This window comes from Atractosteus spatula, chromosome 28, assembly GCF_055471065.1.
Source record: "Atractosteus spatula isolate fAtrSpa1 chromosome 28, fAtrSpa1.hap1, whole genome shotgun sequence".
Classification (NCBI taxonomy): domain Eukaryota; kingdom Metazoa; phylum Chordata; class Actinopteri; order Semionotiformes; family Lepisosteidae; genus Atractosteus; species Atractosteus spatula.
The window spans coordinates 5,145,887-5,163,935 of record NC_142733.1 but is presented as its reverse complement, the minus strand read 5'-3'; the positions used below and the strand labels follow the sequence as shown (position 1 = coordinate 5,163,935).

At 50.8% G+C, this 18,049-nt stretch overlaps 1 protein-coding gene across 2 annotated transcripts in view; it reads left to right on the top strand.

Moving 5' to 3' along the window:
• Window positions 1-18,049, top strand: part of tjp3 (tight junction protein 3) — a 30,088-nt gene that overhangs the window by 9,214 nt on the left and 2,825 nt on the right. For both annotated transcript variants that reach the window (XM_088907591.1, XM_088907590.1), the window contains exons 2-28: window positions 612-668; window positions 1,851-1,975; window positions 2,501-2,603; window positions 3,113-3,419; window positions 3,977-4,080; window positions 4,324-4,516; window positions 5,168-5,249; window positions 5,771-5,871; window positions 6,011-6,098; window positions 6,205-6,308; window positions 7,065-7,152; window positions 7,591-7,694; window positions 7,854-7,944; window positions 8,288-8,385; window positions 8,653-8,746; window positions 9,215-9,300; window positions 9,580-9,664; window positions 9,887-9,957; window positions 10,111-10,180; window positions 10,399-10,555; window positions 11,990-12,098; window positions 12,492-12,711; window positions 13,322-13,521; window positions 14,548-14,643; window positions 14,778-14,854; window positions 15,500-15,710; window positions 17,561-17,661. In XM_088907591.1, coding sequence (XP_088763717.1) covers window positions 621-668; window positions 1,851-1,975; window positions 2,501-2,603; window positions 3,113-3,419; window positions 3,977-4,080; window positions 4,324-4,516; window positions 5,168-5,249; window positions 5,771-5,871; window positions 6,011-6,098; window positions 6,205-6,308; window positions 7,065-7,152; window positions 7,591-7,694; window positions 7,854-7,944; window positions 8,288-8,385; window positions 8,653-8,746; window positions 9,215-9,300; window positions 9,580-9,664; window positions 9,887-9,957; window positions 10,111-10,180; window positions 10,399-10,555; window positions 11,990-12,098; window positions 12,492-12,711; window positions 13,322-13,521; window positions 14,548-14,643; window positions 14,778-14,854; window positions 15,500-15,710; window positions 17,561-17,661 — 3,213 coding nt within the window. In that variant the 5' untranslated portion in view covers window positions 612-620. The remainder of the gene's footprint in view (window positions 1-611; window positions 669-1,850; window positions 1,976-2,500; window positions 2,604-3,112; window positions 3,420-3,976; window positions 4,081-4,323; window positions 4,517-5,167; window positions 5,250-5,770; window positions 5,872-6,010; window positions 6,099-6,204; window positions 6,309-7,064; window positions 7,153-7,590; window positions 7,695-7,853; window positions 7,945-8,287; window positions 8,386-8,652; window positions 8,747-9,214; window positions 9,301-9,579; window positions 9,665-9,886; window positions 9,958-10,110; window positions 10,181-10,398; window positions 10,556-11,989; window positions 12,099-12,491; window positions 12,712-13,321; window positions 13,522-14,547; window positions 14,644-14,777; window positions 14,855-15,499; window positions 15,711-17,560; window positions 17,662-18,049) is intronic.

Sequence of the window (18,049 nt, the reverse complement as noted above, 5' to 3'; positions counted from 1 at the left end):
AAAAGCAAAATAGTGAATATTAGGGGCTTAACATGACTGTTCTTTAGGCTATGCCTATGTACTATATAAAATCAATGTAGATGACTTCATTATCTAAGCAGGGGATTCTGGGTAAGAGCCCTGCACTAACAAATATGGTTGATTTCGATTGGGTGCTGAGAAATGTGCAGTTTTTGCATTTCCCCTACAGGTGCACTTACCCCCCCCCAACCCCATACTGCTTGGCTGGACATTTAGTGTTTGACTTAGGCAAATATCTGGTCAATTTTACACATGGCTGCATGAACTCTAGAATGTTTTACACAAGTACTCACTTCTGTTCTTCCAAAAGTCCTTTCTCCGTGCTGCCTTTCACCACGGGACGTACAGCTTGTGTGTTTCAGTACGTCAACCGAGGTGGAGCAGTACAGTCCTCTTCTCCACTGTTTGAGCAATCTCTGTTCGGTGAAAGAGCAGTACTGTGTGCACAGCTACTCTACACTTGCTTATCTTAACTAACCTCCCAGCCTGTTTTTGTTTGGTTTATCGGGAATGCTTCACCGTACCATGCTGTACAGGGAAAGGCACGTTTTAAATCTTTTTTTTTTTTTCCTCTCCCTCTTATTTTGTAGAACCCAGAGATGGAGGAGATGACAATATGGGAGCAGTATACCATCACAGTGAACAAGGTGAGTCTGCTGCAGTCTCCCCTCAGAAGGAGCAACAGGACACTGTTTATAGAGATGGCCTTTACTGACGCTTCCTATCCTTGAGCTGATCAACTGCCCCTGTTTCACCTTCAAGGATACTGAGCCTGTGGGTGCATGTTCATCCTGAGCCGTGTGGTGACTTTGTAAAGCTAAAGACACGTTTCCACTTTACATCACTGGGTGGTTAACATCCACCCACCTCTGCTACAGTGCTACCCTGATGGGAGTTCCTTTTTTAAAGAAAGTAGTGCCGACGCTCGGAGCCCCAGCATTTCTCAGCTTTCAAAATAAAACCATAAGCGACTTGGTTTAATGGTAAATGTTAGGACACAAACTGGAGGCGATGGGTAGTGTATTTAAAATACAGAGCAGGAGGCACATCCTTACGCAAACAGTGGTGAGAGTGTGGAACAAGCCACCCAGCTATGTTGTGTTAACCAGTACCCTGACTTCTCTCAAGAAAGGGTTGGATTAGATCTTCAGATTCGTTAACTGCTAATGACCAAAAATGTGTGTAATGGCCTCCTTTTGTTTGTAAATGTTATGTTTTTCACTTGGGCAAAATGCTTGCAGTTTTGCCATTTTGTGTTGTGTGAACAATTGGCTGCCCAATTCCGAACTGTTGTAGTGGTACGCAGGTCTGGTCCAGCAGAATGCAGGAATTTCTCTTTTAAGTAGGTGGACTGCAGTGGAGTGCGGCGCTGTGGTGAAGTTAAGCTCCAGACCTGGAGTGCTGTCTGTGTGGAGTTTGTATGTTCTCCCTGAGTTTGCGTGGGTTTCCTTCTGGTGCTCCAGTTTCCTCCCACAGTCCAAAGATGTTGGTAGGTTAGTTGGCTTCTGGGAAAACTGGCTCTAGTGTGTGTGTCGGTGTCTGTCGGCCCTGCGATGGACTGGCGTCCTGCCCAGGATGTACCCTGCCTTGTGCCCGTTGCTTGCCAGGATAGGCTCTGGCTCTGGCTCCCCCTGGGCCCTTAACTGGATTAAGCAGTCTAGAAGATGGATGGAAGAACTGCAGTGGAATAAAAGATCCTATTACCCTCCTGCCTTGGGGGACTGAGCCTGCAGTCCTTCTGGTCTGCTGTAACGTCCTCGTGTGCAGTACAGACCCCTGGGCCACACCTGCGTGTTTGCATAGTATATCCGGCTTCCCTGTTTTTCCAGGATCCCCGGATGGGCTTCGGACTGGCCATATCCGGGGGGCGCGACAAGCCAAACCCTATGACCGGCGACACGGCGGTGTTGATTTCGGACGTGGTGAGGAACGGGCCAGCGGCAGGGAGGCTACAGTGAGTGCTGTTGCAGAAGCTGCCTTTATCTGATGGTTTTTTTTTTTAAGTGACGCTGAAAGAGTGAGGAAGAACTTGGGACCTCTGTGCGCCCATCGGGGTGCCAGGCTTGCAGGCAGGCAGGCCACGGAGCCCGAGCACGTTGTCAGGGTGGGGGGGGGGGGGGGACATGATAGAAAGTAGAAATGCCATATGCACAAATGGAAAAAGCCTACTCTGAACAACCCAACGGCAACTACCACCATGATTCCCTTTATATGCTTAAGTTGTCTAAATTAATCCCAAGAGAGAATGTGGGTCTCAGCCCTTCCCCATCTAATCTAATTAATTAATTCACCACGTGTCACCCAGTGTACAAACAGAGGCCTTGATGACCTCTAATGCGAGCTCATCTGAAATGGGTTACTGCCGACCTGCCTCTACCTGCTATCGCACGTGCCCGTCAGAGCAGCGATGCCCGCCTTGTTAGACTGACGCCCGCCCCTGACCGCTCGTTTCTCTCCCCCCCCCCCCCGCCCCGTTTAGAACCCGGGATCGTATCGTCATGGTCAACGGCATCGCCATGGAGAACGTCACCTCCAGCTACGCCATCCAGCAGCTCAAGACCTGCGGCAGGACGGCCAACATTGTGAGTCTGACCAGCACAGCCGCACGGGGAGGGAGGAACTCGCAAACAGACCGCGCCCTTCCCAATTATCTACTCGTTACCCAATGGGCTCGGCAGCCTCTTCTCGCTAGTACCAGTTCTTAGGTTTTCGTTCTCAACCTGCGGCAGATCCCTCCTCCTGTCCATTTGGCGATCTGTATTTCCAGGTCCGGAGGGCGTGGCTGATGGCCCTTTCCGTTTTATAGTTTCTGTTTCTGAAGCTTAAATGGGAAAAGACCTCGGATCTGAAATTGGGAAGGCGCGAGGTCAGCCTGTGCGTTCCTGCTTCGTTCTCGGGACATTCTCGAATCGCGTTTTTTGTATGAAATCGTGTTTTTTTTTTTCCTCCCTTCTGATTCTTTGCTAAGTTGGTTGATAACAACCGTTCAGCCCAAGTTCAACCCTGCCGGTTTCTGATCTTTACACCCCAGACACCGAGGGCCTGAGCCTGGCAGTGACGGGCGTTTCTCTCTCTCCCTCCCTCCTTCCAGACGGTGAAGAGACCTCGCACCATCCAGATGCCCGTCGCCGCCCACAAGGCCCCACTGTCCCGCGCCGCCTCGCGGGGCACCCAGCTCTCGGACGAGGACCGCCCCGCCCGCCGGCTCTCGGACTCCGGCAGCGAGGGCTACTACTACGGGCGGAGCCAGGGGAGGCGGGAGCGCGAGGCCCGCAACTCCACGCCGGACCGCAACGGGCACGCTCTGCCCCTGATGTCCGGCTTCAAGAGGCTGCCCAGCCAGGAGGACCCGTACAGGCCCATCCGGGCCACACTGCTGAAGAAGAAAGCCACAGACGGTGAGCTGACAGGACCAGCTTATTTACCCAAACTGAGGACTCTGGACTCCTGAAATGGGGATTATAGAGTCATTTCACTGTTAACTCTCTACGCTGGATCATAAATGCCTGAATTTTTAAATATTAAGGACCAATTTCCCAAGCTTGCTTTCTCTCGCTCGTTTTCTGGTAGAGATGGCGACGAGGAGAGAAGGATTTGACACTGTTGCAGGAAGTCACCCAGGGGTGAGGCGGAGGAAGGTTCGGCTGGCTTTGGAGCGGAGTTTGGGGAAAGCCAGCTCATGTGTTTTTCCCCCTTCCGCTGGAGTCTGGCGGGTTGTGTCAAGGACGCGAAACGCTCCACAACCACCAACCGCAGCCACAGCTGGCTCGCAAATCCAGCAGGTACCGAGTCGCCAAGGAGACCGCATCAGAGCAGCTGAGCGCGTCTCCTTGGAGCTCGGCTCCGGGCAGGGGTGTGCACCATGAGAGCTCTCCAGAGAGGCGGTGTCTCAGCCTGGATGTGCTTTACGGAAATACTAATACAGTATCTTTGTTTATTTTTCATCTCCTACCAGAATACGGCCTGAAGTTGGGCAGTCAGATTTTCGTCAAACACATGACCCCCACTGGACTGGCAGCGAAGGAAGGGACCCTGCAAGAAGGAGACCTTATCCTGAAGGTCTGTGTGGGTTTTTCCTGGAGCTTTTAACACATTTTCTGATGTCATTTCTGGTCCCATTGATGAAGTGGGACCCAATGCTTTGCACCCAAGTAGATTTAATGCAGAGTATACATTGCATTATGTCCTGGGATGGCCCTTCCAATCCCATGAGGCTTTGCTACACTTGACAAACCCAGCAGTCATGCAGCCAACAGGCTCCTTTAGTAGCTGCCTGACCTTTGACCTGCGCCCTGTCCACAGATCAATGGGATGGCCACCGAGAACCTCTCCCTGTTGGACACCAAGCACCTGGTGGAAAGGTCGGAGGGCAAGCTGTCCCTAGTGGTGCTGCGCGATGACCGTCAGTTCCTGGTCAACATCCCAGAGATTGAAGACAGTGAGCCCAACAGCGACGATGATGAAGGCAGTCGCAGCGACAGCTCCGGGTTGGACGGTAACAAATTTAACGGCGTTAGCAGGGAGTTTTACCCTTGATATCAGCACCTCTAAATTTTTTTGGTTCTTATTGACCTTGCCTATTCCAGGACTGTAGCATCAGGGTCCCTGGTGTCTTATTTGCAATGCTGAGTTGCAAAGTCGCCATTTTTACAGCAAGGATAGCATCTCACCCAAGGCTTGACCCCCATAGACCAGAGTACAGGGCCCTACATACTGTTCCACACTTACAGAAATAAAATGCATTTCTCTATCGATATCTTTCGGTGGGTTTTCCAATTACCGCTCATCTTCCAGGGACATGCTGGCTCATCATGTTCTCTAAATTGTCCCCACATCCCATCCAGGGTCGTGTTCCCTGGCCTGTGCTTCTGGGAATGCCACAGTGAGCGTTGTTGTAAAAATCAAGTTCAGGATTCAAGGCCATGACCCTTGACCCTAGGAAGAGGCGGCTTTCTGATAAAGAATGAATTGCTGCTTTGCTGAGTAAAGGCTGAAACAAAGACTTTGAGATTTTGTTTTTTGTTTCTTCTCAAAAGGAAAAAAAACAACTCGTAAGAATCCTTGCAGTATGTCTGGTCCAGAAATCACCGAATCAAATCCCACGACTAGTGGTCCTGTGTCTGATTCTTGCGTCTCTTCCATCCAGATATTTCGGATCTGGAGTCGGAGCCCCCCTCCTCCACCAGGAAAAGGAAGATCTCGGGGAGAAAGGAGAGACGAACCGGAAGGTGAGCCCACCTCACCAGAGCAGTTTATTCCACTTGTAGTGGCACGACAGCACGGTGGATGGCATTGCTGTCTCGCTGTGCGAGAGCCCTGGGTTCAATTTCTGGGGTGCTATCTGCTTGGAGTTCTTATTTTCTCCACTGCTGCAGATCCTGCCTTGCACCCATTGTTTGCCGAAATAGGCTCTGGCTTTTCTGCTTCTGAATTGGATGAAGCAGTCAGAAAACAGATGTATTCAAGAACCCACAGCACAAAAGTGTATATATCATATCTGGCCACCCTTATTGTGTTTGTGTTTGAATGCAATGTGTTGTTTTTTTTATAATAGCCCTTCATGCACCCAGTCCTTGTTCTTCTTCACCTCCTACAGGACAAGACCCCCCACTACTGTCCTCATCCAGCTCGAGCCCTAATCTGCACACTGCTGTCCCTTCTAAAACAACCGCTTGTCTTTGGCATTGCTGCCTGCTGCATCCTGTTTCTTCCACGTCATCTCTCCCTCTCCCTGTCTCCGTCTCTGCAGGAATCGGAAGCCCAGCTCCACTCCGCCTGTCTCCCAGGACTTGACCCCCCTGCAGGTAGCGTCTCTGAAGTCCCCTGTGCAAGCTGTCCCTCTTCAGAGAGGTGAGTCTGGGATCTGTGCCTGCCTCTGTGCACGCTGTCACCACTGCACTCAATCTAGTGTTAAAGAGGACAATATGGATGATTCGAAAGTCTCATCTCTTTTTTTTTTTCCCCTGCCCATCTTTTCTCTCGTATCCAGAGCCATCGGATACGGATTCGGAGCACGGCTCTCTTCCTCCTCCAAGGCGGGACACTCCCGACAGCAGAGCGCCAAGGAGCCAGTACAGGTAGAGCTCGGGATTAACCCGGGATTGCAGACGGCACAGGGATGATATTCCAGTTGGTTAGACTTGACTGCTCCGATGTAATTCTTATCCCTCTCTCCCCCCCCAGGGTCTTTCCCGAAGCCATTCCTGCCAAGTCCCGCTCGTCTCCCCTCGCTCCCAGGCATGGCTCTCCTCTGTGGAGCACCCCTTCCTCCAGGCCGTCTCTCCGAGGTGGGCGCTGTGGCGAGGAAGGGGTTAATGCCCCTCCGCCTCCTGCAGATCTGATTGCCGACCTGCTGCAGGACAAACGCAGGCTGTGCTCAACAGCAAAGGGCTCGGGATAACCTTGATGTGTCTATAAAATAAGAGGCCGATTTGGATTTTCTAAGATCAAAAAGACTGATTTGATCGTCATTTCTCCCTCATATTAAACCAATTTTTACCAAAGCTTCACTTCCTGTGCCAATTTCCTTGTAGTGACACATCCACAAAAAGACTTTACCAACGTTAGTCAGCTTTACCATTAAACCAAAATGTATTTAACATTAAATAAATCACGAGATTGGTGCTGTTGCTGCACAGCATGTAGGTGCAGGGGTTTGGGTTCGAATCCGGCCTGGGGCACTTAGGTTGTTGTTTTCTGTTTTGGTGCTCTGGTTTCTGCTCAGCTTGCAGAGCTGGCTAGTTCAGCTGGCAATCTGAAATCATCCCTGTGTGGTTGTGTTCCTGGGATGAGCTGGCCTGCTATCCAGAATGTCACATCAACCTTGCACACTATCCCAGATCCAGGAGGAGCTCTGGATACTTACCAGGAACATGGAACTTTTTGTTGAAATATTGTTTTATAACTTAAAACGGATATGCCATGAAGAGCAGTGCTTGTGGTTTGAAGAAAAGCAGAATCCTTAGCTGCGGATATGATGACATCACAGCATCAGCCTCTCCAGAAATCCTCCTCACTCCTGCTCTTTCTCCGTTTTTTTTCAGGGGATTTGGAATCTGAGTCGGACCGCAGCCTGTCGCCCCCCTCCCTACAGGACAATCCAAGTGTGACAAGCCAGTCAAGCAGATACAGGTACGGGGTCACGGGTCAAAGGTCAAAGTGTGAGGGTGAGGCTGAGGGCAGTGATGTAAAGATGGAAGTCAAGCCAAGCGCCACATCGTCGGACTCTCACTCCGTGCTGGACTGAGCTGCATTGCGCTCGGAACCAGATGGGTGTTCATGGTTAAAACAGAATAATGGGATTTTAAGAAGAAACCACGGCTCTGCCTATTAACAGCCCTGCCCTGTCCTGTTTGCTCTCTCAATCATCTGTTCAGCTTGAATTGACCTTAAGACCAAAGAGGAAGTATTGTCAAAGCATCTTCATGTTCTCTTCCCATCCTATTGAGCGTTTCAGCCAAATCTGAACCTTCTGCAGGGGGAAGTTTATGGTTCAGGTGATTCTAACAAGGGGCTCGGCTCAATTGGACAGTTTTACTTTGCTCTTTCTCGTTTTGGCTCGTCTTCCAGAGTTCTTCCCGAGGTGACCCAGCCTGCTCTCCGGGCGTCGCCCCTCGCTCTCAGGCAGGACCTCCCCCGGCGGGGGCACTCCCCAGGTGCACCCCCTCCTCGAGGTCAGTCCGCGAGCCGCGAACTCCCCAAACTCGGTGTCAAAGGGGGGAAAGTACTTTTGCGTTTCTGGGGGCTGTCGCATTTCTTTTTAACGCCCTCCTAAGAGACGGGGTGGGGCAGTGGCCGTCACCAATCCGCGGTCTCGTCCCTCTGTCCTGCAGGACCCTCCGACTCGGAGTCGGACCACAGCTCCTCCGTCCCCTCCAGGTGGACGGACACTAGCCACAGCATCGAGCCCAGGAACAGATACCGGTACGTCAGAGGAGGTGCCCGTCCACAGAGTTCCTCGCGGAATAATTCGAGCTTGGCCTGGTGCAGCTGAAGTCTGCAATCGCTCGTTATGCCCTGCAAATTGGCCCAAATCACTTGCCCTTTATAGGAACGCTCATGCATGAACAAGACCGTCTCCTGTCTGTTTAAAACGTGTAGGTGGTGATGTGACGCATGTTGGACAGTTCTTATTTTCTCATTATTCGTATGGTTCCCGTCGTTGTTCTGCACAATGCATTGCTGGAAAGCTGCTGAATGAGATGCTGCATTGTATCGTGTCTTCTCTTCTTGAAACTCTTTTTGTCCTCCCGTTTCTCTCCTCCAGGTTGCTTTCTGACGTCTCTCAGCCCAGAGGGCACGAGCCCCCCCCGTCTCTTGAGCCCCCTCGCTGGGTCGCGCCCACAGTCCAGCCCTCACCCCGAGGTGGGCCTAACTCTGCCCGTTCTCCTCGCCCTCCGTCTTTTTCCCCACGGTTGATCACAGCTGCTTGTGTGAGGGGGAAACGTAATGATTAGCAGCTGGTCGCCAGGTTCTGGGTCAGCAAAAGCTTTTAGGAGAGAGGATTCCGGAAATAAGACGACCGGAAGCTATAAAGATTGTACCGAATCAAACTGGCCCAAGGAAAGTCTTTTGTACGCCTTAAAAAATGAGGTTTCCTGAAATTCGCCTTCCCTGTCTTTTCTCGCTCAGCCCCCGAGCCCGACTCGGAGTCAGAGGGCAACTCCTCCATTCCCCCGAGACATGATGATGCCCCCGACGGCAGGGGCGCCAGGGGCAAATACAGGTAAGATCGCTCGGATGCAGGAGAGGGGTATAGGACGGAGGTGGGGCGCCAGTGTGAGATTTCGGGTATTTCCTCGTCGATCGCTTCAAGGTTGGTGGAAGGCCAGTAACAAAAAGTGCTGCTTAGATAAAAGCCATCTTTTGGCGCTAGACACGAGTTACACTGTGCTACGCCTGCCGAAAGATGTCCTATGAACTCTCAAAGCTTTTGGCGTCTCTGACACAAGCTAAAAGTGCAGTTTTTTTTTTTTGCTTGAAAGTGCAAGTGCAGGGTTTGCGTTGCAACATTTCATTGGCGTGCGGATTACAAACCCGCATGATGACTGCAGTGATTCGTTGCCATCAGCTCCCCCGGTGCTGATGGGCTCAGCAGTGAAGTGAGTGACGCGCTGCAGAGGTGTGTGTCCGCTTGGATCGGGGGCATTTAACTCTTGCTTTGACTGCGATTTATTCCCTCTGCTCTTCCCAGAGCTTTCCCCGACGTGGGCCAGCCCGTCAGCCTCGGACAGGACCCCCCGCCCCGTGGCCACTCTCCCATCAGACCCCCTCCCGAAGGTGAGGCTCGTCTCGCCACCCCTCTTTCAGGGCTCCCCCTTGTGGACGAAGCTGAGTTTCGGCCTGCTCTTCAAAGAAGCAGATTGCGCCAGATCGGGGCTCCCTGGGGCTGAACCCGCACTGCGCTCACCCAGAAATTCTTTCAGTTCAGTGCCTGGTGTGGACTTGAATCTTTAATGTTATCGGGGTCTGGCAGAGAAGAGGCCGAGATTCACCAGGCTGGCAGAGGAGGATAAAATCCCAGCTCATCTTTCCCTTCTTCTCCGCCCTCTTTCTCAGACTTTTCCGACTCGGAGACGGAGAGCATCCCTTCGCCACCCAGGAGATACGAGAGCAAGGGATACCGGGAACAGAACAGCCGGGGGTAGGATAATTATTCTGCATAGGTGTCTCATTGAGAGACCAGTCAACCTGGAGAGATGAGAAGGAGAGGGTAAGAATCGCAGGGTGGTAGTCAGAAGAGTTTACCTAGAAATCACTTTGCAGTACTGCAGGACTAATGTCTTAACCCTGCCATTACCATTCCGCCAACACATGTCTCCAGGGTACTGTCACTGACCTGCTGTTCTTGGTCTCTGAATTACAGCAGCATAATACCGCCCAGTAATGGCATGATCCGTCCTGGAGTGCCAATGGAGGATGTCTCCGAGGTGCACAGTAAGTACATAGTTTCACCTCTGAATTGATTTTGTACCATTTAGTTCACTGGCGTGATGCAATAGTCCATGATGAGAGCAAGGTGTGTAAGCTGTAGTGCAATAGTGACACCTTGTGGATGCTGGAGGAATTTTCACAGTTTGCTTCTTCCAGGCAGGGCAAGTGAAGAGCCCATCTATTCAGTACCCCCGGATTCGCCTCGTGTGAGGAGAGCTAATTCAGGGTAAGTTCATTTTCTCAAAATAAAAAAATCGCACACCTTCTGGAATCCTGTACGTACACTTTATACACTACTGAGAGTTTTTGGCAATTTTATATTCAGATGCACAAAAACCTACATGTCTCATGGTTGGCCATGCTATGTTTGAAGATGGCAGGCCTCTGCTCGCTTTGTCAGTGCTGGTAAAAGAACAGGTTTTTCCTCCCTCCCTCTGCGGACAGCTACAGCTCGGACCTGCGGACGGTGGACTTCGTGAAGGACGGCAGCGTGGGCCTCCGGCTGGTGGGCGGCAACGACGTGGGCATCTTCGTGGGCGGGGTGCAGCCTCAGAGCCAGGCCCACCAGCAGGGCATGAGGGAGGGCGATCAGATCCTGCAGGTGAGGCGTCAGGGCGCAGGTCATGCTAGGCAGCAGCCCACAGTGGGGGGGGGGGGCCTGGGCACTTTCACTGCGAAATGTGCAAAACGAGGGATAAACGCCAATTGAATTATGTCAATTGACATAACACACTTTAAACTATTGTACTGACTGGGGCATCCGCATAGAATGGAGCTCGCACACCCCTGATGTGCCGGCAACAACACATTTATTTTTTGACAGAGATTGAAACTCCTGGAAGGGGTTACACACACACACAGGGTAAGGATTAAGGAGGGGTACTTCAGTTTACGGTGGGCTACAAGGACAAAGCAGCAAACACTGACAACTATTTACAACGGCTCCTCATAAACTCTCTGTTATTGACACTGTCTGGGTCAATCTCCAGTTGACACACTGACAACTGCCCCCAGCCTGCCTTGTGGGCCCATAGCTAAGGACAGGTGCAGCCGCTAAAGTAGACTGGTGTGGGCGCTGCACTATTCTAATGCTAAACCCAAGCGACCATCACTTCCATACTTCTAGTTTCTAGAACAGCTGCTAGATAGCGTATGATTTTTGATGTGGAGTCGATCGCAGGCACGTTGTTTCAGCTCGTTTTTACATTAGTTTGTAGGCCCTAGGCATTGTGCCTACAGTGCCTGATGAGAAATCCGGCACTGTTCCCATGACGACCTGCCAGTGACCCGAGTCAGTGTGCAGGATTCAGCTGGGGAGGAGTTGCAGAGGAAGCAGCTCATTCATAGGAGTATTTGCCGTGTTAAAACTACTAGTGCTGCTTAATCCCAAGACATCTCCTAGAGCATCTGCACATATGTAGCTCAAGTAGGGAGCTGCGTCAGCATGCGTAGGCTGCAGAGGAACAAGTAAAGGTTTATTCCAGGCTGAAAAGAAACGCAACGTTTCTGCTGTGGAGCCTTCTTTGGAACTCACACCCCAAGAAGGCTGCACAGCTGAAATGTTTCTTTTCTCATCTACTTATATACGATCTCCATTATAAGCTCTATGATTTATTAACACTAAAACTGCCTTTTAATACAAAGCAGTAGGTGCCACCTGTTTTTCTTCAAACCTGGAAGAAGAGGATGTTTTTTGTAGGGCTGTGTCTTTAACATAAGAAATGTTATGGAGTGTCCGAATTAAAGAGCACCTTTATTGCAATGTGTTGAATACAGTTTACACTGCTTCTTTGTTACACTCAGTTATTACCATCCTTGTTTCACAAAGGACCGGTCTGCCCCTGAAAGTACCTTGCCGTTTTGCCTAGGAAGCACTTGATGTGCGTAGGACTGTACAGGGCCCTGCGCAGTGCGGACATGTGCAGCTGGTGTATAGTGGTCATAGAGCTCCAGGGCTCCCAGGCACCCCAGGGAGTTCGACCTGTGCCGTGTTGGGGGTGTGCTCTGATGGGGCTGTGCCCTCTGGTGCTGGCAGGTGAACGGAGTTGATTTCGGCCACTTCACCAGGGAGGAGGCGGCCATGTTCCTGCTCAACATCCGCAGCGGGGAGCAGGTCGTCATAGACACGCAGAACAAGATGGACAGTAAGTACTGCCCGCCCTGGGGAGGCGGTTCAAAAAGACCAGGTGAAAGGTGTGTGTGTGTGGGTATGGGGGGTCTTCTAAAACTACTCATGGGTTTTATTCTCTTTCCTAATTCACTGAACCTGGGAAACAAACAGCAAATAAACATATTGTACCTTCGCTACCTCTGGGAGTTTTTTTTAAGACTACTGCTGTATTCCCATTACCAGCGAAAGCGGCAAATTGCACTGGTCAAGTGCACGTTTCATGGCGTTTGCTGTCTTGATCTCCCCCTGCCTCTTGTGTCTGGACCAGTTACTCTTGAGCTTGAACGTTCACCGCCGTGTGAGCTGACCAGTACAGGTCTCGCCACCACAAAGCACAGCTCTGCTAGAGCCTCCGTCTTGATTTCAGTCTACAGGAAGATTATGCAGTCCAACCTGGGAGACTCTTTCTTCATCCGGACGCACTTCGACCAGGTGGCGGAGGGGTCTAACGGGCTCAATTTCACACGGGGGGAGGTCTTCCGCGTGCTGGACACCATGCATCACGGGAAGCTGGGCACCTGGCTGGCAGTGCGCATGGGCAACGACCTGCACGAGCTGGACAAGGGCACCATCCCCAACTTCAAGAGGTCAGCATGGTGGTCCTGGGCGGAAGGGGGGCTATTGACAGGTCATGTCAGTGACCTGGTCAGTTAGCCGGTCAATGTCAAACAGACTTGCAGACTAAGCAAGGTTGCCAGTTCTCCTGGTAGGCAATTAACCTACCAGGTTGGAGGAAGCCCTAACCAAACCTGGGGAGAACATGCAAACTCCACACAGATAGGCTCAGTCTGGAGATAACCCAGGTCTCTAATGCTGCAAGACACCAATGCCACTGTGCTTCCTCTTGTCCCCATTTTTCTTTTCTTTTACTCATAATTTTAAAATATAGATCGTATAATAAAGACGGGAATATTAATAAAATATTAAGCATTAATTAGACAATATGACATTCTTACATAAGTATACCATCTCAGTAGAGAGTCATTAAAGCTATAAAAAACCAGATTCTTAAGGCACTTAAGAATTAATGTAACTTGCTGGCCCATACTGTGATTATCTAATTATTACTTGTAGCTACAGAGAAAGCGAGTAAGTTGTCTTTGCTTTCTGAATCCTAAATATCTTTGGATGACCGTGGACCTGCACGTTAAATTGTCGTCTCCGTCTTCTCTGGCTTTCTCTCTGTGCCCCTCTCAGGGCGGAGGTGATAGCCAATATGGAGAAGGCTCAGAAGAGCAGCGCGGCGTCCTCCCAGGTCTCGGGGCCCCGGGCCGAGTTCTGGAAGCTGCGGGGCCTCCGGGGGGCCAAGAAGAACGTGCGCAGGAGCCGGGACGACCTGCTGCAGCTCACCATCCAGGCCAAGTACCCCGCCTACGAGAAGGTCCTGCTGCGAGAGGGTGAGAGGACGGGGCTCTGCCTGTGCTCTGGCACAGCTGGCCTTCAGTCATTAGAGGGATTATTAGTAAACCTCCTTGCACTTTTCCGGACCCTCTACTCAAAGCGCTTTACAGGTAATGGGGAATCCCACTGCCACCACCAGTGTGCAGCCCCACCTGGATGGTGCATCAGTCCGCTCCCCCACACACCAGCTCTCGGTGGGGAGGAGAGCAGAGTGATGAAGCCAGTTCAGAGATGGGGATTATTAGGAGGCCATGATGGGTAAAGGCCAGGGGGGAAATTTGGCCAGGACACTGGGGTGACACCCCTTCTCTTTTCAAGAAACATCCTGGAATTTTTAATGACCACAAAGAGTTAGGACCTCGTTTTTATGTCTTATCTGAAGGATGGTGCCTTTTTTTTACAGTATAGTACTGTGTAATGCTCCAATATACTGGGTCATTAGGGCATTAGGACCCACATTGACCACAGAGTGAACAGAGATAGTGCCCAACAGCTGGAGAATTGTCCTATTGAAAATATAGAAATGTGGCCTACTGGTCCCACTAACACCTCTTACAGCAGGAACCTGATTCTCCCAGGTTGCACTGCTTTCCCAGCAGGTCTCCCATCCAGATACTGGCCAGGCTCACACCTACTGAGCTTCAGTGGGGCTGCAGTTGTGAGTTGCAGGGTGATGTAGCTGCTTTTTATAGCTTAGCACTATAAGAAGAGATTACACATAACCCTTTAGATCTTTCCTTTAAAATATGGCCATCGGTGCACTTGTAATTTGTTTAGTTAACGTCTGGAATGTTTATGGTCGCTTGTCTGAGGGAAAAAATGAGCTCTTAAGGTGTCAGCTGTAAAATCATTTGAATTATGTGCTTCTCTTATTCTTTTTATTGTCTACCATCATTCACAACCCTCAACTTAATCTCTTTCCTGGTGTTATACACACAGTGTGTTGCCCACAGACTCCACAGGTGTTCACGGGGCTGTGTATCTCCTCACTCACACGGCCTCCTGCCAATTCTCTCTTCCAGCTAGTTTCAAACGCCCCATCGCCATCCTGGGTCCTCTGAACGATGTGGCCATGGAGAAGCTGGCTAGAGAAATGCCCAACGAGTTTGAAGTGGCCCGTAAGTCGAGCGCAGTCGGACCCGGCCTGCACTGGGCTAGGAATTTCAAAGTTTACTGGGATGATCTGAGCTGTGATGTTGGATCTAGGTAACTTTTTCTCTCTCTCGTCCCCCTCTCGCTCTTCTGTACACAGAGATGGTCCCTCGCAGTGGAGGAGAAGGTTCCTCCTCAGTGATCAAACTGGAGACCGTGAAGCAGATTTCAGAGCAGGTGAGGAGGTGTGGCGAGGCAACACGAGAATTTCGTGTGATCGGCAAGATGGGGTCGCTTTGTAAAAATGTGTGGGGCGTCTGCGTGGCTTGATCAGAAAAGACACTGGTTTGGGCCTGAGTGTAAATTAGTACCACCTGTGGAACTGGGATTTCCAGAGGTGGAGTGCACAGTGGCTGGGATGGAGATGGGGGAATTTTATCTCCTGTGTCTCACTCCCTGGGACTCGTCAGATGTCTGTGGTCTTGCAGTATTGTCCCCAAGAAGCACAGCACTCCTGTAAGCTTGCAATACGTCAGTGGATCCTTGACCTCTGACCCCTTCTACTACAGAAAGGGCTCGGCAGATGTAAACCAAGAAGCTTCCATTTACTAGGATGATCTGAGCTGCTTCCCAGGTGGTTATTTGGAAAAAGTAACTTTTCCTTTTGGAAGTAGACAGCCAGACGTTCAGCTGACCAGTTGAAATCAATTGTCTGGCCCAGAACCATTAAAGCTGGTTTGCTGTAGTTGTGTGAAGACAGGCAGGGAAGGAAACAAGGTTTTGTAATAGTTGGACGGAGCTGTCCGTCGCAGCCCGATCTCGGACCTGTTGACTCTGGGGCTCGGCGGACCCTCTCATGTCCTCCTTCTTCCCTTCCCTCAGGACAAGCACCCCCTGCTGGACATCACGCCCACCGCGGTGGAACGGCTCAACTACATCCAGTACCACCCCCTGGTGGTCTTCCTGGACCCCCACAGCCGCAAGGACGTCAAGGCCATGAGGAAGAGGCTGTGCCCGGACTCCAAGAAGAGCTCGCGCCGTCTCTACGCGCAGGCCCTGAAGACCCGCAAGTACTTCGCCCACCTCTTCTCCGGTAGGTGCCCGGCGTGAGCTCTCCCTTTCCACGGCAGGCTCCGGCGCAGAGCGGGGCTGAGAACTGAGAAAACACAGTTCATGCAAGGTCATTCGTCACCATGCAGCAACGGCGCCTTTACTTCCTCAGACGGTCGAGGAAATTTGGTCCGTCTTCAACTGTCCTTGCCGCGTTTTACAGGAGCGCTATTGAGAGTGTGCTCGTGTGTGGTATTTCAGTGTGGTTTGGCAGCAGCTCTGTCTGACCGGAAGGCGTTACAGGGGATGGTCAGGTCAGCCCAGTCCATCACTGGAGTACAGCTCCCGTCTATTGTGAACATCTTTACACCTCACTGCCTCAGGAAGGCTGGAATTATTCCAGTCATCCTGGTAGCAACAAAGGCACGAACCTCCAGATTGAGGGACAGTTTCTTGAACTTGAACTTGTACTTTATTGCCATATGTAACCGGTACTGGTACAATGGGATTCTTACTTACAGAAAGTCTCTCGATTTGTAAAACAAGTGTAAAAAACAAAACAAAGTCCAAACAGTGCATCAAGACAATATACAAACAAACAGTAGACAATGTACAATTAAACTAGTAGACAGTTTGAATGTAAACAATACAGACGTGTAAACAATGACTGGAGATGTGCAATAAATAAGAAATCATAATGAGGTAGATGGTGATGGTGTAGGTGTGGTCCGAGGGGCCTGGCTAAATGTGTTCACCAGTCTCACTGCTTGTGGGTAGAAGCTATTGAAGAATCTAGTGGTAAGTGTCCGTATGCTCTTATATCTCTTGCCTGAGGGCAGTGGGGTGAAGAGCTCATGCCCGGGGTGGTGACTGTCCTCTGTGATGGCCAGAATTCTACCACGGCAGCGGTCCTCATAGAGCTGTTTAATCTCGGTGAGACCGCAGCCGATGATCTTCTGGGCCATATTGACCATTCTCTGCAGTGCCTTTCTTTCTCGCGAAGAAGTGTTGCCATACCACACGGTGATCCCGTTGGTGAGGACGCTCTCGATGGTGCAGCGGTAGAAGTTCACCAACACATGTATTGGCATCCCCCATCGCTTGAGGCACCTCAAGAAATAAAGGCGCTGCTGAGCCTTCTTCCCACAGGCTGTCGGGTTACTGAACTCTACCCATACCACAGACTCATGCTGATGGGTTTTTTTTTTGCTTCTCTTCTCAAACTGCTGGTCTGACTTATTCCGTTATAAGTTGCATATTATTTAACTTGTAACTGCTGCTGTTTGGCGTTTGTTTTTGGTGATTCCTTAATGTCTTTGTATCGGCCCATACATATATGCAAATAAGTATTTCTTTGCACTTGTGCATATGACAACTGAACTGAGCAGGATGGCCAGACGGCAGGAAAGTAATTTGTTGTTCCATGCCCTGCAATTTAAAACCTCGAATGAGTTGTTTGTGGTTGAAGGTTTCTTTGTCACTCCCTATATCTGGCTGGAACTCCATTCCTGGAGCTGTAAAGACAGTTTAAATGGAGGATAAGATAAGATTACTTTATTGGCCATATACAATTTCTTGTATTAAGAAGTTGTCTTTTCGCATACCCCAGCTTGCTCTCCATGAGACGCACAGACAGGGAGAGAAGCTGGGGGTTGGAGCGCAGGGTCAGCCATTTATACTGGAGCAGCTGGGGCCTTGCTTAGGGGCCCAACAGAGTAGGATCCCTCTGCCGGCCGCGGGATATGTACCGGCAACCTTCCAGCCACAAGCGCAGATCCTGAGCCACAGAGCCACTGCTCGGCCCTAGGATGTGGAAAAGGAATCCGAGACGCTGGAAACCTGGGGAGTGGCTCCCAGGTGCCCCAGCTGAACTGCGCCTCTCCCCTCTTTCAGCTCGCATTGAGCTCCAGCCCGGCTCGGACATGTGGTACGAGGTCCTGAAGGACCGGATCTGCAGCCTGCAGACCAAGCCCGTCTGGGTGTCCGAAGTGACGGTAAGGAAGCTCTTGTGCGCCAGCGGAAAAGCAAGGGAGGAACATTCAGGGCCCCGGAATCCGTTTCAATCCCTTAATCCTCCATAGAGGTTTTGTCTTTTCCTGATCCGCGCAAATGTTTCACTTGCCCTGAACTCGATGAATACTATTCATTCCAGGTTTTTCCCCCCCCCGAATTTCTTTTAACCCATAGACTCATCCCTGGGCAGTATATGGTGGGACATGGAGATCTGATAGACTTGTGACATTGTAAAATGCTTAAAACTAGAATACCTTTGCCTATAGTGCAACACCTGTTGTGTAAATATGAAGTTTATCTGGGATCGTCTGCATCAGACCCTGCTGTTACAAGCAGCCGTGTTCCTGCGTGCTCCTCTCTTTTGCCGGG